At 40.5% G+C, this 18,876-nt stretch overlaps 1 protein-coding gene across 2 annotated transcripts in view; it reads right to left on the bottom strand.

Annotated features, from left to right (window-relative positions):
* Positions 1-82: 82 nt before the first annotated feature.
* LOC114563904 (FERM, ARHGEF and pleckstrin domain-containing protein 1) overlaps positions 83-18,876 on the bottom strand; it is a 65,254-nt gene continuing 46,460 nt past the window's right edge. The window contains exons 14-27 of one of the 2 annotated variants that reach the window (XM_028590891.1): positions 13,394-13,581; positions 13,013-13,102; positions 10,723-10,856; positions 9,695-9,776; positions 9,371-9,608; positions 9,134-9,264; positions 8,950-9,018; positions 8,414-8,503; positions 7,999-8,081; positions 6,885-6,997; positions 6,484-6,647; positions 3,729-3,836; positions 1,416-1,567; positions 83-1,302 (exon numbers count right to left, since the gene is read on the bottom strand). In XM_028590891.1, coding sequence (XP_028446692.1) covers positions 1,221-1,302; positions 1,416-1,567; positions 3,729-3,836; positions 6,484-6,647; positions 6,885-6,997; positions 7,999-8,081; positions 8,414-8,503; positions 8,950-9,018; positions 9,134-9,264; positions 9,371-9,608; positions 9,695-9,776; positions 10,723-10,856; positions 13,013-13,102; positions 13,394-13,581 — 1,724 coding nt within the window. In that variant the 3' untranslated portion in view covers positions 83-1,220. The remainder of the gene's footprint in view (positions 1,303-1,415; positions 1,568-3,728; positions 3,837-6,483; positions 6,648-6,884; positions 6,998-7,998; positions 8,082-8,413; positions 8,504-8,949; positions 9,019-9,133; positions 9,265-9,370; positions 9,609-9,694; positions 9,777-10,722; positions 10,857-13,012; positions 13,103-13,393; positions 13,582-18,876) is intronic. The other variant, XM_028590892.1, reaches the window with a different exon arrangement.

Raw genomic sequence — 18,876 nt, 5'->3', positions numbered from 1 at the left:
ATTTTCCTGGTTAAAACATCCCTCCAGTAGCCTCCCTCCAGCCCCTTGAGCTTAAAAAAAAAAAACACAAGTAACACAAATCTAGGTTTGAATAAGTTTTTTTTTTTATTGCTTTCATTTCCAAAGAGCTCTCTGTTGTCTGAAAACGCTGCAATTCTAAACAGAACTGAGGTTTTCCATTTCATTTGCTTGACTGCAAAACCTTTTCAAATGCATATTTCCATTCATTTAGACCCATAAAAAGATCTGGTATCTGTATACAGGAGGCAGCCTAGTTCAGTGAGGGCAACAGCGCTTGGAACTGAAAGTTTCTATTTTGTTTCACACATAATCTTTAAAGCTTTCATAACACTTTCATAATACAAGGATTATGAACAAGTCTCACATTTTCTCAAACAGCTGAAGGGGAACTTTAGTTAATAAAAAAAAAGCAAAACAGTTTGAGACATATTCTTACAACAAAGATCGGTGAATAGAATATTTACTTTACTTGATATGGCATTAATCTGCGATGACAGCTACCCTGGCCACATTGTGATCAATCCTAGGGTTAATTCAATAATACAACAAAATAATTTCATATTTCATTTTTTTTTTTAACAAGAACACATTGTGCTGGGCCAGGTGTGGATAGAGCATTGACCATTAAAGGGTCGTCTGTTTTAACATGATTTAAAATGTCATGGTACACCAGTATAAGGAGACACTCCTCATCCCCAATGTTACAAAATGGCATTAAAAAGTCCAGGACATTGATATAAACCAGTTGGCACTGAAGTTGCAGGACATTTTTAAAGCAGCAGTTATCAATAAGATGAAAAAGTAGACAAAAACTGTATGACAATGCAGTGATAGTTTAACCATCTAAGAAATAATGCTGAATATCTATATTAACGTGTTCCTGCTGTAAAAACAACCAAAGACAAAATGTAAAACCAGAAAGATAGGAAGTGGTTCAGACCAGTAGAAAACAGTATAAAATGACATCCTTAAAAAGAGGTTTCAGAGTTGAGAGTAAAAATGCCAAAAAATGCAGTCTCTGATGCAGTCTAAACCAGCGGACATGTCACCATTCAAGCATTAAAAAGCACCAAATGTGCATGGACACATGTACAAATGTCCCAGATATGTGTAGAAAAGAAAAGCAAAGAGTCTAGGGGGAACAGGAAGGGCAGATGCCACCCGAAGGTGGACAACGTGTGGAAATAAGGTGAGCCACCTCAGTGAGGGTGGGACTCTTTGTTGTTCAGGACACGAGCCCCGCTGGAGGGGACCGTGGCGCTGCGGATGACCTCCATCCACCTGTGTGCAGATAAATACTTTTTTTCATCAGTCATCAGTCCACTGACATTTAGGACATAGCAAAACTGCTAATTTATTTAGTAAATGTGCATCTGGATGATTTCACTGCGTACCTCTCAAAAGTGTATTCACTCTCCGATCGGAAATAGTAAACGTGGGACTTGAAATGCAGTTTGAAGACGTAGTCCTTGTGGATGTTTTCAGACTCTGACGGGATGGTGACTGAGTAACCCAGAAGAGGAAGGCTGGCCAGTGGATAATCATCCTGAGGAAATACATTATATTTATTTTTTATGTTTTGGTCTGTCAATAATTACACAAACAATTTGGGATCAAACAAAACAAACAGATGGATTGCTCCCAACAAAACTGTACAGCAGAAAGCCATGCAACATAGCCAGCAATTTAAAAAGTATTCAGATCCTTTACTTAAGTAAAATGATAAAACCACAATTTAAAACCACAAAACACTGTATTACAAGCAAAGGTCCTGCATTTAAAACCGGATTTGAGTAACAATACTGTATTATAAAGACTTATCAGCAAAATATACTTGAAGTATCAAAAGTGAAAGTACTCTGCCACTGTGACGGATATATTATTAGATTTATACTGATGCATGTAAAAGCAGTTTGAATTGGCTTGTTGCTGAAATCTGCTATATAAATAAAGCTGCCTTGCATCAAAAACAAGCAGCATTTTACAGTTGTAGGTGTTCGAAATGGAGCTAATTATAACTTCTTTATTTACAGTTAGCTAGTTTAGCCCAGTGGTTCCCAACCGAGGTATCAAGCCCCTTCAGTGGCTCACAAGATAAATCATGAGATGATTAATGAGAGAGGAAAGAAGAAAAAAAAAAAGTTTCATTTTTACAACACACATACATTTTTGTCTCCGAATTTTGGTGGAATATAAATATAAAGGAGCATAAAATGAAGATACTCAAGTACAAGTACTTCAAAATTGTACTTAAGTACAGTACTTGAGTAGAATTAATTAGTTGTTTCCACCACTGAACATCAAGATTTACATCAAGATTTACTCCAGACTGAAAAGGTGTAGGATGAAGCTACAGCGTATTCCTACACCTTTACAAAACACTACCTGTTTGATGTCAAAAGGTAACATCAGACAAACATTTACACTAACCCTACAGCCCTGCATACTAAACATGTCATTCTGATCATACATTGTTTTATGTTTATTAAAGTGCCTATATTATTTGTGTCTCTGGTGCTTCAACACGCATACAAACTTGGAAAAAAAAAACATCCATGCTGTTTTGAGTGAGATACGGTTTCTGAAGGTCTTCTGCCTTCAGTCTTCAGGTGAGCTGTTCAAAATCTGCAGGGCTTTCTACGTCAGTAGCCGAGACAAGGTGGCTAACTGTAGCATGCTAGCGCTAGTATGCTAGCTCGTTCTCAATGGCAAAACACTGCTACAACACACACTAGTTCACCATAATCTACAAAAGAACTACTGACATGTCCCTGTTTTGCAGGTATTCCATGCAAAGTTGGAAGTGCGCCCTCGTTTAGAAGAAGTCTCTCGGCTAATCCTGCCTTGTACTAACTGAAGTTAGAGAAACAAAGAGCTAGCTGATGTGATCCTTAGCTAGCTACTGCGCATGTGCGCCTCCCAACAAAGATGGGATAGAAGTGCAATGCCTCACTCTGTAGCTAAAACAGAGACCTGAACACGCAGGGTGAAAAGATGATCCGCAACAATATGCAGTACAACAAAAATATGGTGTTTTTTGAAAATTAAACCATGTAAACCTATTCTGGTACAACCTCAAAATACAATTATGAACCTGAAAATGAGGATAATATTGGCACTGTTTACAAAGAGTAACTTACTCTTTGTAAGTTTTTTAAACTTACAAAGATTACTACACAGGTTCAGTTCCTCATTACAACAGTTATTCATCCCCTTTAATATAAAATTACATCAGTCCTGAAGTTTTATTTCTTTAACATGCAGATTTCTCTAATGTTATACTGATGTTCTCAACAACTTCTGAATACTTTCAGGTAGTAATTTGTTTTTGGCCTTATAAATGATTTGTGCAATTTTAAAATCTCTTTAGAGCCTTTAATTAATAAACAGTGGAGTCGTCGGTTCTTGATAAGTAGTTTTGTTTACAACTCTTATGGCTATCTTTTTAAGTATAAAAAAAAATGGTTTGGTATTGATATCATTTTTGATTGAAAATCAAACTTGCTTGTGAAAATATAAACAGCCAACTTTCAATGAAAAAAATGCATTGGAAAACCTCTATCATGGCACACATATTTGACATTCTACACAGAGATGTGACTTCTTTAAGCCCAGAGGAGGGTAAACACAACAAAGTGAGGAGAGGAATGAAAGTGAGAGGCGGTGATGTGTTCGCTGGACAAACAAAAGTTGAGAGCAAATGTCACCTGGTGAGACTTGTAGAAAAACAGGCTGAAATTGGTGAAGACCACCCAGAGCTTCTGCCAGCCGTTGCTGTTCTTGAACTTCCTCAGTAAGTTTCCAGACAGCTGATTCTACAAAGACAAAACACAACACATTTTACATCTAAAACTATATAAATTCATACACATTATAATACAAATACTTAGATTTTTGACTAAAAATGTGGAAGAAGGATTAATAAAATTAAAGGATATGTCTGGTGAGATTCCTGATTTTTCTTATTGTTAACAAATAACCATAAAAAGCCCAAAACTATAGTAGACTGATCCTCGAAAGCCTGATATAGATTATTCCTCTGGGTCATAGAGCTTCATTATTGTCCAATAACTACAACAACAAAAAAACACATTAATAAGCCACACTGTTGCAGTAGCTGACATGCTCCTTTATTACAATGAACATGTGTATGTTATTTATTTTAAGTCAATCCCACATACGGGGAATATGCTGCTGTAAATACTTACTAGAGCACCAAATGTGAGTTTATCCACAGCTGAAAATAGTCCCCTAATGCACTATTTACTCCTGTTTGAGAAACATTTGCTAAGAACCACAGTGCCCAGCTGTTTTATGAAATTACGTAGTCTTTTATTAAAATTAAATTATAAATTTGTGACCTGATTTTAAGGATTTGTCTTCAGTAGAAACACATGGGGTTTGGTCTGAATCCTACAGACAGGGTAGGGAAGTCAGAAAGTATTGAGAGGCGGACTTAGACGTTGTTGGTTTTAGTCATTTCATGGCATTTGTTGACAATAACGAAAATATAGAATATGGCCAGCCTTAATCGTTTGCACTTATTTTGTACTGCCAAACTAAGTGTAAATATACTGCTGCTTTACTTTAAAAAAAAAAAAACTTTAATAGATTAAAAATAATTATGAAACAGGCACTGAGTTGAACAGTTTTTGGCTCTTATGTTACATTATGTGATAGTGCTTCTATCGTGAATTTCATTTTGGATCTTTAACTCCTGTAAAGTTTAGGACTTTTCTTCCTATGGTGAAGTGCAAGTAAACACATACACAGGGCCTCTCCTGTCTGCCTGGCTCCTTTACCTCTAGACTCCTGCAGGATTCACTAAAGGAGAGGCTCTGAACACGGTACCAGCAGATAACAGAGAGAGGCACTGGTCCCTGGCCACTGGGGGGCCCCACCAGGGGGGCCTTAGTCTCACTGAGTGGACTAGGGTCCTCTACCATGGAGGAACGCACAGACGCATGGGGAAAAGAGAGAGACAGAGAGAGAAAAAAACAGACAGGGAGGGAAGGACAGAAACACAGAGACTAAGTAGGTGAAACACAGGCATGCAGTGGCAGGGATAAACACGAAGGCAGACGACAGTGTGTCCAGGCAAAGCTGTGAAGAGGACGTTGTTACAACTAGAGAGGAAGAGCAGAACTAGATCAGGGCAAAACAGGATCCGTTCTGTTGGTGTGAGATGAGGACGTTTAGCACATCTACGTACTGCTCTCTCTCTATTTATAGACGATCAGAGACTTCAAGTGCCAGGGGAGGAGAAAAAAAGGACAGAACCACACAGGGAAGCCACAGTTTTGAGTTTAGATAAGGGCTTCACGCAGGCTACGGTTAGCCAAAACAGTGAGAGGGGAACAGAATCCTCACTGAGGCTGCAAATAGAGCAAATAAACAGTTTACATAAAAACTTAAGGTAAACATTTATCTGATATAAAAATAGCTCAAACTAAATTGATGCAAAATTCGTAAGGCCCATCATTTTCAGGAGCAGATGAGTTTAAAGGTACCATGTTTTGTTTGTACCGTGCAAGCGTATGAGGATACACATTCTTATCATGCCATTGGTTTCACACTATTCCACTAATCCATAGCTGGTGGTGGTAACGTGCAAAGAAACATAATGTCCCAACAAAAACAGTGACGAGGAAAGAGGTTGCTAGCTAGCAAACATGGATGTAACCAATGCATGCTTTAAAATATTTGAAAATGTCTTTAATTGATATTTATGTGAAAAGTGGTCACCTGTAGTGAGGAAGCTACAGAGAATTATAACCTTAAAAGGTGAAGACATGTCCGTGTTATGTTTACAACTTTTTGCTGCAAACAAGTGACCAAAAACCCGTTATAGCAGGTTTAAATATCGACTTTGCAAATATGCAAATTATGCGGAAGGAAATGCACTCATTAGACCTTAAGGACACACAATGCATTATGGCGAGTAACACTAAATGTAAACATAACTTTTGTTTGTGTACAACAAAACTCTACAGAGCCACACCCAAAAGTTAATTTCCTACTGCAAGAACAAAGAAAATCCTCTTGAACTGAGCACAGGTTAGAGAAATATGGACAAAACAATTGAGCTATTGATTATCTATTATCTTTTTTTTCTATTTGAAAAAAGATTGAGTACAAATGAAATTTACAAAATCTATTTTTACCCAGACTTTCTATCATATGTTCACTAATCAGATTTTTACCCATTTCTTATTTCAGTATTTTGACTTTTCAATGAAAACAATGAGCCTTAAAATAACTTCAGCTCATTAGCTCACGATAGCAAAAGTAAGTAAGTAAGTAAATAGTTGGACGACGGAGTGCAGCGCAGGAGGATACTGTTCCCCCTGAGAGATAATCAAAGTGAATTAAGATACAGCACACTCAGACACAGAAAAAGAAAACAGTGAAGCGTAAGGGGAGAGGCAGGTCTGAGGTTGAGTGCTGAGTTGTGGCCGGTACCTCCACAGCTATGCTAAAGTCCACCATGGACACACTGGTGTTCCTGTGCCAGCACACGTGCACCATGGTGTTACCACGGTGAGGGGAGGGCCTTTCCAGCGAGGTGTGCGACGCTGTTATGTCGTCCTCAGACTCCGCCTCTGCCGAGGAGTCCTCAGGGCATTCTGGGAAAGTCAGGAGGTTGTTACTGCTAGACAATGAGTAGGGTGATGGGGGGGAGAAGGGCGCTTAAGCACAGACATTGTCAGATCATTTTTCAAATCAAACGTAGTCTTGTGAATCTCGGATATCAGCCTGTGGGGTTTTTACTTAAAAATGTGTTGTATTGAATTGTTATTGTATATCCACTGTTTAGTAAGTATTCATTGTATATGCAACTGTATGTTTAGGTAGTAACTTACTGTTGTCTGTCAGATTGCTGGTCAGAAGTTCGGATGAAGGCCCATTGCTGGTTTTTGCCGTCTCTATCGCCACCTGTATGTCCTCCATCCACTTCTCCCTTTCCGTCAGTGAACTAGAGTGAAAAACACACAAATGGATAAAATGCTCAGCATGTCCCATCATTAGTCACAGCAGGAAGGCCGGATGGTTAGAAATAGTCCAGTAAACAAGAATGTCACAAGTTAGGTCCATGTTAAGGTGTCCTGCCAAATTATCCCTTAAAAAGACACTAAGACACCATCTGTTAGTTTGAAGGCAGGAAAGTGGTTCTCTCTCTCTTTCTTTTTTGTCAAGGTAAAAAGTTGGCAACATTCTATTTAATTAAATTTCCTGCATTTATATATTTCTATCAAATAAGCAAATAACACATTATTAATTGGTTACTGGATTTGACTGACAATCTAACAAAAAGGAACATCAGATATGATGTGTACAATGTGATATTAATATCACTCTATCACACTTTATAATACATATTGTCTTTTCATCTTCACTAAGTAATTCCGTTACCAGCTTATCTTTGATTGATGCTCAATTCCAGCATCTTTTTGGGAGAACGTTTAAATATTAAATATATAGATCAAATTATTACTTTTTAAGTAATAAGGCTAAGTTTAACTTTTTACTCTAATTAAAACTGTTATTACAGATAAAGATACAAAAGATGCAAAGATAAAAAAAATGTGAAGAGAAGCTTAATTGCTATGAGCGAAAGGTAATTATTTGGAAGCGACCTTGATGAGCAAATCAACATTTTTATCAGTTCCCTCTTATCTTTCCTCTGGAGGACGGCAACTGGAGATTTTAGTGAGTGAAATTAAACTGAAGCTCTAAAGTGAGGGCGACAAGAATAGGATTTTAAAACGGATTCTCAGTGGAAATTTAGCAATTTCTGATAATGTGTGTCTTTGTTTTTCTCAAAGAGTTCTGATGAGAGTTCCTGTAACAATTCTTGAATGTCTCAACACTAAAATCACTCCACACCCTAGAAGAAACAGTGCCATACACAGCCACTTTGGGTTAATTTTAGGTCCAGGTACAAGGTGTCTGTGCGCTGACGACTGCTGTTCTTACCTTGCTGCCACCACCACCGACTGCTGCTGTCCAACTAATGTGAAGGCATGCGGCACACCCCACTCATCTTCACTCTCTCTGATCTGGAAGAAGAACACAGAGACACAGAAAAAACATTAGAGAGCAGCGGTATCTAGGACAGCAAGGACCAAAATAGACAGAAAGAGAGAGACGGAGTGAGAGAGAAGGACATGTGTAGTTGTCCTGAAAGTGTGTGACTGTGTGTGTGTGTGTGTGTGTGTGTGTGTGTGTGTGTGTGTGTGTGTGTGTGTGTGTGTGTGTGTGTGTGTTGGAGCGGGGGAAGACGTTGAAAGAGCTGCCGTTTAGCTGTTTGAGGCGGCTTATTTGCAGTACTGACAAATCGGTGACAGTCGTTTGAAGCACTTTGAGTTTGATTGCGAGAAACAGCACTTACTGTCATGCCATGGAGCGGCAGCTGGCCGTGCATTTTGAACTGATTGGTCGCCGTCATCCCTCGACTCGTGTACACAATGACGTCGTTGAACTATCGCCAGAGAGGCAGGCAGAGAGAAAGTGGTAAATGAACAATCTTTCAAACCAAATGCCATTAAGTTTGTTTTATGAATGCATATAATCCAATACATAATCCTAAGGAAGTACAAACTACTTGTCATAACGACCACAAAGAAAAGCTTGAATATAAATTATTCTAAAGCCCAAGGCTGCACCACACATGCACACTTCTGCACTGTTTTAATCCTTGTTTATCAAAGACAAAAAAAAAAAAAAAACAGTGTAAAACCCAAATTCTGAGAAACGTAATATGTTTTTCCCCTAAATAAACCTTTGGAGTTGCACTACATCTGCCAACACCATCTGAGTGATGTATAACTGGAAAGGATAGAAGCATGATTATTTTCCCACTGTGATCACTCCACTAAATAATTTGATTAGTGATGTGACCTAATCTCAAAAGAGAGTGGGTGTTACCAGGAAAAACATGCGTTGCTGTAGGCCTTTTCCAGAGAGTTTGCTGAGGCAGCCTAACCGGATAAACTCCTGAGAAAGTAAAAAACAAAAAAACATGCATCATTTATTAGACTCATACTATACAGGCTGTCTGTAGAAAATTACAAATATTTGCCAGTCCATGCTTTTTAACCTTTAAACATACCCTGCCAGGAACAACAAGATTGTCGACGCCAATCAGATCCTTCTTCAGCTCCAGAAGCTTCTGAAAGTTCTCCATCTTGCTTAAGCTTCCCTGGAGCTGCTCCGCCACCTCAGACACATCTGCCAGAGCAGCTACAGACCAACCACGGATAAGAGATTATTGGACATGTAGACTGTTAAGATTATTCTACAGCACCAGAAGATCTAAATGTGCCAGTATAAACACTGTACGTAGTACCTCTGCAGTCCCTGAAATCCACATGAGTAGCTGGGTAGTGTTTGCAGAGGCGCTCTAGGATCTGCTTGTAGTGACTGAGGCGGTGCAGAGGCCGCAGAATGAAGACATTGAGAGGGACGTAGCAGACCTTTTGAAGCTCAAAGTCCCTGCATAGACCCTCCAACCTGCGAGATGCCCTGCACGCCTTCTCCAGCTCCAACATAACTTCAGTTTGTTTATGCAGGTTTGCTGTCAGGGGCTTTGGACAAAGTTGGAACATTGCACGCATAAATGAGTATTAAGTCATTACTGTAATTACAGATATGTGATAGAGTGGCGCCTCACCTTCAAGCCTTGAAGGTTCTTCAGCATGACATCTCCAATGCGCTGGTAGTCTCCTTTTATGTGTGCATTAGAGCGTCCTTCCCTAAAGCAGATAAACATCAGCAAGAGGTTTTATCTCTAAAATATTATGGAGCCATTTGTAGACAGAGTATTAATTAACTACGCCAAAGCACTTAAAGCTCATTGATTATTCAGACGAGCTTCAGTTTATGCAAGTAAAATTCCAATCAAGTTGGAAAGGGCTCTTTAAACTTTGAGATCTACCAGCAGGTGTCTCCCTTGAGCATGACTTCTCCAACACAGGGTGAAGGAGAAATGGGCTGCCATTACTGGATTCATTCAGAATATTTATTATTTCGGTACTGCATTTTAGCAGTCGCTTTAGGGAAACCTATCCAGTCGGTTAAACAAATCCTTCCTAATCTATGACAGACAGCTTTCTAATCATGGTCACAACAACAAAGGTACATGTCTACCATAATATCGGAGTATGCAAAGCTAAAAAGAGACTCATGCAGTCCTGGATAATTTGCATACACAGTTTGAGTGTGCTTCGTCATCAGCAGAGTTGACGGTGATATCACTTTCAGTTTTAATCTAGAGTTTTAACGATGACTAGCCAAAATAGGCTTTGAAATAAAAAATATATTTTATGTCGGCACTTAATGGTCATAAATTCTGACACGCTAACAGGCTTCATGCATCACTGCCTGCATGTCTGTGTGTGGGGCAGTGTGTGTGTGTGTGTGTGTATGGTTCAGTGTGTGTTAGATAAAGCACAACATCATTAAGGAGATCAGACAGCAGAAACCCACAGGCAAGAAAAGGCCGGCCGTGGTGCAGCACGACTGTTGCCATGGAGATGAAAGCTCCTTGGGTCATCTGAAGGGACTGGGTCGCCCTCTTAGACGAAATGCCAATACACCTCATTAAGAAATTGTGATAAATAGGGCTAAAACCGAACCACCACATCACTGGACGTGTTCTTAACCCTACAGGGACTTTTTCTGGAGTGAAATGAGTCTCACCATAGAGCCAGCCTCTGCTCCACCTCCCTGAGAAATCCTGTGTGGAACTTGTGCAGAGGCTCGAAGGTGGAGAGGACAGTGTTCTTCAGAGACTCTGGAGTCGCCTCATCTTGTCCTACAGCACTCTGGAAAGACTGGGATCACAAATACACACGAGTTCAAGAAAGAAAATGTGGCATAAACCAAGATACTATTTTATTTAGTTTATATTAAGGCATCTCCACACATGTAAAGATACTCTGCTAGGAAAATCCTTTGTATCTGGTATGGTTTTTTCACAAAAAAGTTCAATTACACAGGCACTAATTCTTTAAATGACATCTACTCCTAGTCCCTCACTTAAAGGTGCTGTAGGTAGGATTATTAAGATCCAGGACTTAGCCAAGAATTTGAACATCAACAACTTAGTCCCTCCCCCCCTTTCCGCTAAAGCCCAAATGGTCTCCTAAGCCCCTCCCACCACAAGGGAGAATGAGTGCATGTGCATGAGCAGTGACTGACACGCAGTTAGACATCCCCCCCGGCCCTGATTGGAGCATCTGAACAGGGAGCTGTGGATTTTTGCAAGTCGCATTACAGGCTGTAGGTGGTGCCAGAGGAGCCGAATTCTTTTTTTTTTTTTATTACCAGATTCTCGTAGTTCTACTTGAACATAAGGTCAGTTTCAGCAAATATGACAGAAAGTTAGTTTTATGAGTCTTACCTACTGCATCTTTAAAAAATCCAGAATATATGCATATGCAAATATCTTTCATTTCAAAAGCAAACAACTAAATGTCGCCTACTTCACTTAAAAACACAAATGTCTCTTTGTGATTGCATGGGAGGTTTGGCTCACTTGGATGCAACAGAGATGCAACAAATGTAAAAGTGGACAAAAGTATTAAAATGCACTGCAATGGTTATCTCTCGATGACATCAGGCCAAGTTCTGATTATCTGGTCTCAAGCTTGTAAAGAGAATGTTTCACACAAGCAAAGACCCTTCAAGATCATTTGTTAATGCAGATTTTCCCAGGATACTACCAAAAGACCTTTATCTGGGTTTCTGCTGTTGCACCTCAGTCTTGTGACATCCCTTAAATCCTTTAACTGCCTGTGAATGAATAAACAAAACACTATCGCTCCATTTAGTCAGATAGAAGTCAAGCGTTGCATGTTTGTGTGTTTGACCGCAGCGGGAATGAAATAGCTTTATTTAGCTGACGTGATGGGAAAGCGAAGTGGATTTTAGGAAAAGTGAATGTTCTAGAAGGGCTTGAGAAGTAGCGCCAGCTGTTGTGCGGATGACTTCACCACAAACGGCAGCACCAACCAGTGTATGGGAAGAGAGTCAGCACAAACGCACAGCTGTAAAAAGAATGAGGACACAAGCCAACCCAAATATTAATGAGATGTTTAAAGGCTTCTCTGCAAATTATAAGACGGGAAAAGCTGCTGATTTAAAAAAACGGCAGTGAAAAGAAGTAATGCATTTCCTCTACGTGCGTGTGCCGAATCAGACAACAGCAGCGCTTCAGTACAGCCTCGTGAGAACATCCTCCTGGTTTGCTGTTGAAGGAGCTATACCGCATGTTTGATATCCTGTTTTCTGCAGCATGGTGGCCCAATGGTTAGCACTGTGGCCTCACAGCAAAAAGGTTCTGTGTTCAAATCCAGGTCGTTCCGGGGCCTTTCTGTGTGGAGTTTGCATGTTCTCCCCATGTTTGCATGGGTTTCCTCCGGGTGCTCCGGTTTCCCCCACCATCAAAAACATGTACTAGGTTCTCCAGGCAGTGCCCTTGATCAAGGCACTGGCTCAGATCTGGAGTTGGTCCCCGGGCGCTGTGATTGGCTGCCCACTGCTCCCTTGAGGGATGGGTTAAATGCAGAGAATGAATTTCGCTACGTGTATGTGACAAATAAAGTACCTTTACCTTTTCTTTGACATACTTTAAAATGAAAGTGTGTCCATTGTACCCAGCCAGTGAAATCTAAAGGAACAGACTGAAATGGGGAGTGGCATGCAAAGGGAACATGCAGCTAATCCATCTAACGCTTTAAACACACAGTTTAGTATTCACAGCCTTGAGTGAGACGGATAAATGCATTTCAGAGCACTGGTGTGGGGAATAAAAAATGAAATTGCATCTGCCAAAATATCCCTGTGTCACTGCCTGACTGTGTTCTGGCGGATGCTCTGCAATGGAGCAGCTAACCAAAATAATCAATGTTTTCTCCCCAGAGGACAGGGCGGGAGAAAACGAACAGTGGAGCAGCGTGTTGGCGAGCTGATTTTCTTTTTTTCTTACCACAGTCACCACCTCCAGGTCCTTCAGATATGTCCTTTCTGTGGTCAACAGCTCCTTGGCAATGAAGTAGGCCCGATCTGTTGGGAACCTCTGCAAATACATCACAACAGACACGAGACTGTGAGGAAAAACAAATTAACTATCCAACTATGAGCAAGTCCAGCTAGTGTATTGCCTGTCTAACTAATTTCTCTGAGAAGACTTACTCAGCTTCGGTCCCTGTGGAGTTATTTAGGACAGGTAATCTGGGTCCACTGCTATTTTTAGTATGTGACAGTGGCTTTGAAGAACCGGTTTAGTAAAAAACATACAACATAGCCACTTACTGGAGTGATTTATTGTTGCTTTTATCAACAGAAGCTGAACCATTAAATCACAAACCTTCCTCCGGACCTCGTCTTCATCGTCGGTGCGAACGCTGCCGGCATCGTTGAGCAGAGGGCTGGTGAGGGGGGAAGGTTGTCGGCCGTTGGGACTGTGACCGCACAGCTCCAGTGACTTCTGACCATTGACCATGCCATGTGAGTGACCAGAGGACGCAGACAGGTGAGGGCTGTTGGACACCACTGCTGCACGGGGGTCAGCAAGTGAAGTGAGGGAAGAAAAATTAAAAGTGAGTGATTAAAATACAGACGTGAAAACACAACAGGAAATCAGATATATTCTTAGCTTTTGCATTCACTTCAAGTCTCAGATGGGTGGAGTTTGGGACACAGATTTTATATGAAGACAGGGACATAACAAGTCACAGAAAAGTAGATGATTTGTTGTATAATCGATCAACAGAACATAAAACGGCCACTTTTGTGAAAATCAAATAATCCTTTACGTCATTTGTTAAGAAAAAGTTACAAACTGCCTCTGGTTCCAGCTTCTCAAATGTGAGGATTTGCAGATATTTCTCTTACATATATATTATTGTAAATTAATTTCTTTAGATGTTGGACCGTCAGACAAAACAATTGAAGATGTCATCATGGACTTTTTTTCATTATTTCCACACATTTGTAGACAGTAAATCGGATGATTGAGAAAAAAACCAGCGGTTTAATTGATAATGAAAATTGTCAGTCGCAGCTCTACAGAAAAGTCAAATTCCAAAGACACTCTGGTGACATTTTGATATGAATTGAGCTTTCCAGCATTCAATTCATAATCCAACATGGCAAACACCACCCATTGGGAGAATATGCAGGCTATACCAAACTATCTGAAGTATTTACAATCACAGTTTGACCCAGGATCAGAGTCTTCTGCCTCTGCAGCCTGCAGAAAGTGAAATATCAGCCATGACTCACTCTACAGTCCAGACGGCTCTGGCAGTCTTAGTGCACCGTCAATCAATATGCGAGCTGAGGCACATACCGCAAGATGATCAAAAGGAATAGCTTACTTAGTGTCATCTATACTGACCATGTTCACAGAGCTTACTTACTATGTTTTAGCTGCAACTTGCCTCTCTCTCTGCTGTCCTCTGGTGTGTCGACACAAACACAACAGTGATTACACACGCACACTCAACGCACCAGCACAACTCTGGGAAGGATTTAATATTAACTATATGGAGGGAAGGAGAGGAAACCACAGTGTACAGCTACAAGAATGCTACAAAGGAGAGCGGTAAGAAACTAGTACAGTATATACGCTGACATCCACCAACTAACACTTCAAAACAACAGGGAGAATGAAGAGGAAAATTATCTACAATGAGCACCAGACACCAACTAACTGGGGTCTCAAAAAGAAAATTCAGAAAAACCTCACTTCATGAAGGTCATCTTTATTAACTCTAAAAGAACATATAGACATTGTTAAATGAATATAAATCTTGTGGAAAGCAGCAGAAAAAGGTCAGTCAGGTGAGCATCTAGAGTGATTGAATGAGAGACTGGAGGGTAAGTGTAGTGAAAGAAGTGTGACTTCATGCAGTCCTCTAGACCTTACCTAACATTAGATATAAAACAGATCTTCATGAATGTTAAAATAAACAGCCTTGTGACACTTTTAGGATTTTGTTATCGATGCACTGAAAAAGTCACGTGGTAATGAAGAAACCGATGCATTAGTCAGTCCATGAATACAAGTTTTACATCAATTTCCTTGTAGTAGTGACACACTTAGCTGTAAAAAAACCAAACTGTAATACACGGTTTTAAAATGTAGTCCCTAATCATACTGCATGATTTCCTAATCTTAAAATATCCTCTAACATCACATATTACAGTCTGTTATACTAAATTAGGAAATGACAGTGAAGTGACAGAGAGCACTACCTGTACTGTTACAGAACATTCAGTACATGCAGAGAGCAGACAGGGCAGAACAGCATGACATGCACAACACCTCAGTCCTGGTTTAGCGCAGCATGCATTGAAACACACCCTGAAAAACACACACAAGTCTTGCCCACAGACCTGGGACTTTAAGACACACCAAACAGAACATGTTTGATAGTTTGGACCAAATTCACAGACTGGTATTTTCTATTTGTCTTTGTGCAGCAGAATGTCATTCCAGGTCTATGGGAGAGCTTTGTGCACCAGGGAGGGGTCCTCATACTGCAGTGATCCAGTAATTTCCATAAATAAACATATGGTCTCTTTCATAGTGCTGGACTAATCTATGCCATACAGCTTTGAGACTATTAATAATGGTAATAATCAGGAGGCACATGCATAGCCAAAAGTTTTTGCAGATGCTGGGAAACGATCATCTGCACAAAACAAAACAATCCTGCACACTGCTGTGTCGTTTTCAATTTTTCATATGTACACGGACATGACAGCAAAACGTTTTTGTTTTTTTTATTGTTTTTTGTTGCCTTTATTGGATAGATGATAGCAGAGAGACACACAGGAAACAAGGGGAGAGAGAGTGGTGTACGACATGCAACAAAGGTTCCCGGCTAGAATCGAACAGGGAACTTTTGTTGCTGGCTACTGGGGTGCCCGTTGTAGTCGTAATGTTGTCATGTCCATGTTGAAGAATTGGGAATGAAACACTGATAATGTTGAAATATTAAATAATTTTGAAATCCAAAACACATCTGTAATTGTGTCCTCACACATACAAATAAAAACCACTAAATCTCACTATGCTGCTTGACATGCTAAAAATGTCTGGGGGCGCACCAAAAAATGCAGTCGACAGTGATGAATGAGCCCAGAGACTGTGATTTGACATGTTGCCCTTAAACTGCCTTTCACACATACAGTACACACATGCACTGTTACTAAAACCTGCTTCTATTTTTCTGCACATTCCCAAGCTCCTGTCATCCTCAACCTGACGTTCTATCTGCTCTGGAATAATTAACCATTAGCTGGATCACTGCAGAGAAGGCAACCCAGATACTGGTAATCTCGCCTTTTTCCACCAAACAGACAAAGTAGGTTTACATGCAGTTGTGAAAGAAAAAAAAAAAAAAAAAAAAAAGATATGAAAGTTTCATGCTGACAGACACGTGCTTACATTGGACAAAGTAATAAAAGAAAGAACAGAAATGTGATGTAAAAATCATCACTTACTCAAACAACACAAATAGAGGGCAGAAGTGCAAAAAGAAATCTGGAAAGGTGACCACAAAAATTAAAGTGCAGTGCCATTTTGTTAAGAAGATTGAGAACTTTGCAATCTGTGGAAACTAGTGAAGATGTTGATAACACCATAGCTGTTGGAGGGCTAGCATGACACCAAATTACTGCCAGAGATACTAGAGCATGAGTCGAGTGCAGAGGGGGATGTCAATAGTGAGCATGAGAGCTGTAAACTGTTGTGGAGTGGCTAAACTGCCACTGCAACAGACATTTACCTTCACCTCAGCCTGACCAACCACTGCTTTCTAACGTTATTGGACAATATTCACAAAGATATTGTGAGCTTATATTTACTCCCGTTGGTGTTTTTCCTGTTAAATCCTAACACCTTCGTGAACACAATGTAATGTTTCAAGTCAGTAAAGAGCAGAAGGTACTGTAAACATAAACAATACTGAATACCAATCAGGTGTTCAAATTGGTATTTGCAGCATATTAATTAGTTTCCACTCTGACACCAAACACTTAAGACAGAACTTTCTACTCTCACAACAATCACAAGCAGCATTAAGAGTTTCAATAAATCAACCAGGACAGCAGGATTATTCACAATAAATGTCTATGAAGTCAACAATCACTGCCACAATTATACATCCATGGATCTTTTAGGACTCCACAATAGACATATAATGAGTACAAAGTGTGTAATGCAGAAAACTGTACAACATTTTAATAATTGTATCAATCTAATAGAAAACAGAAATGCCTCCAGACAATAATGAAATGATATGTGTATTTCCCTACGGGAAGTCATAAGGCAACTGAGACATAGAAACTGAACGACTCAAACTGTTGTAGACTTCGTTCTAAACATCCAATGAAAAGTGCATCTGCAACAATAAGTTGTCTTTTGATCATTTGTAAGTTTAAAACTTCTCTGTTGTCTCTGTAGTTTTTTTTTAAATAATTAGTAGGTATTCAGTATTAAATCCTAACATGGCACTTGCATTCTTCTGAAGGGACGTACTAATACCACCAGAGAACTGGGAGGCTGAAAAACCTCCTCTATCCAACAAACAAGAAAAACACTGAACGGATTCCTTCCTTCGTGAAATCTCGCAAAGTGAAACAGCATCCGGTGAAAGAGAGACTGAAGCTGGGCTCAAAAAGTGTTTCTAGTGGGTTCCACTTTCAAAGCTACCTTGTTTGGTCTAGACTTTCGGACTTTTCAGTTTGATCCGAACCAACATTACAGGTGTGAAACCTAAAATTTGGTCCGACCAAAAGATCCGGATCATGCTGAACCATGGTCCGGTTCGTTTCTATTGTGAAAGCATTTTTTAGATGGTTCGGACTTTCGGACCAAATACAGGAAGCTCTGACAGGCTATCTTCATGTTATAAGACCGGGGAAGTTCCTTTAAGGAATAGCTCAGTGCTTAGTGTGTAGGCCTACATGAGAGTGTGACGGTGAATGTGCTCAGAGCAGACAGCTGTCGGCTATCAGAGCAGAGAATAAATCAGCAGTTTACTTGTTAAGTGGTGTTAAATGTACAGTGTGGGTTTCAGTTTGTCTCTGAATAAATGCTGCAGCTCCTCAAACCCCAAATAAAGTTCCAGTGTCTTGCTTCTCAACAACGCAACAAAACAAGAGCCGCGGCAGCACAGCGAGATGATCGTGAACCTTGGTCCGGACCTTAGTTTGGACTTTCAGGTGTGAAAGCCCCCTAAGGAGACTACTGTGAACCTGGAGTGTGGAGATGTGAGTCGTCCTCAAAAAATCTGTCACTCACTGAACCCTGCTTTTCTTACACCATCTGGACTCAAACTAAACCATTTAAACTCTCCTGTGGAGATGGTTTGAAGCTCTCTGTGCACTAACAGCTGAAAATCTGTCCGCCCTCGTCATCACTGAAGGCATTGCACCCGTCCTCATCTGCCTCCTCGTCCAGCTGGAGGCTGCCAAAAGAAAATTTGTTCCGGGGTAAAGGGGAAGTGGAGTGATCCTCCACTGGATTACCAACCATCAGGGGGCTGCTGCAGTTTCCCTCGCTAGTCTCCACCTCTGACTCACTGGACTCTGAACCACTGGTGGTGGAGCAGTCATTCATGTGAACCGGTCCCACATGTGTGACACCAGCGTGCCCTAGGCGTTTCAGCCCTGGACTGGCGCTGGACCTGCCCGCTACTGAGAGACCATTAGCCACCATGCGGCGCTCGAGAGCAGCCATACGTTCAGCCCGAGACAGGACAGGATGTGATTCATGGCCTGAGGAGGACGTTCCCTGGTTGGGGACTGCCTCAGAGCGGTGACGCACTTTGTGGAGTT

The sequence above is a fragment of the Perca flavescens genome, chromosome 11 (genome assembly GCF_004354835.1).
Source record: "Perca flavescens isolate YP-PL-M2 chromosome 11, PFLA_1.0, whole genome shotgun sequence".
Classification (NCBI taxonomy): domain Eukaryota; kingdom Metazoa; phylum Chordata; class Actinopteri; order Perciformes; family Percidae; genus Perca; species Perca flavescens.
The sequence above is the reverse complement of the archived record's forward strand: the minus strand, read 5'-3'. Positions and strand labels throughout refer to the sequence as shown.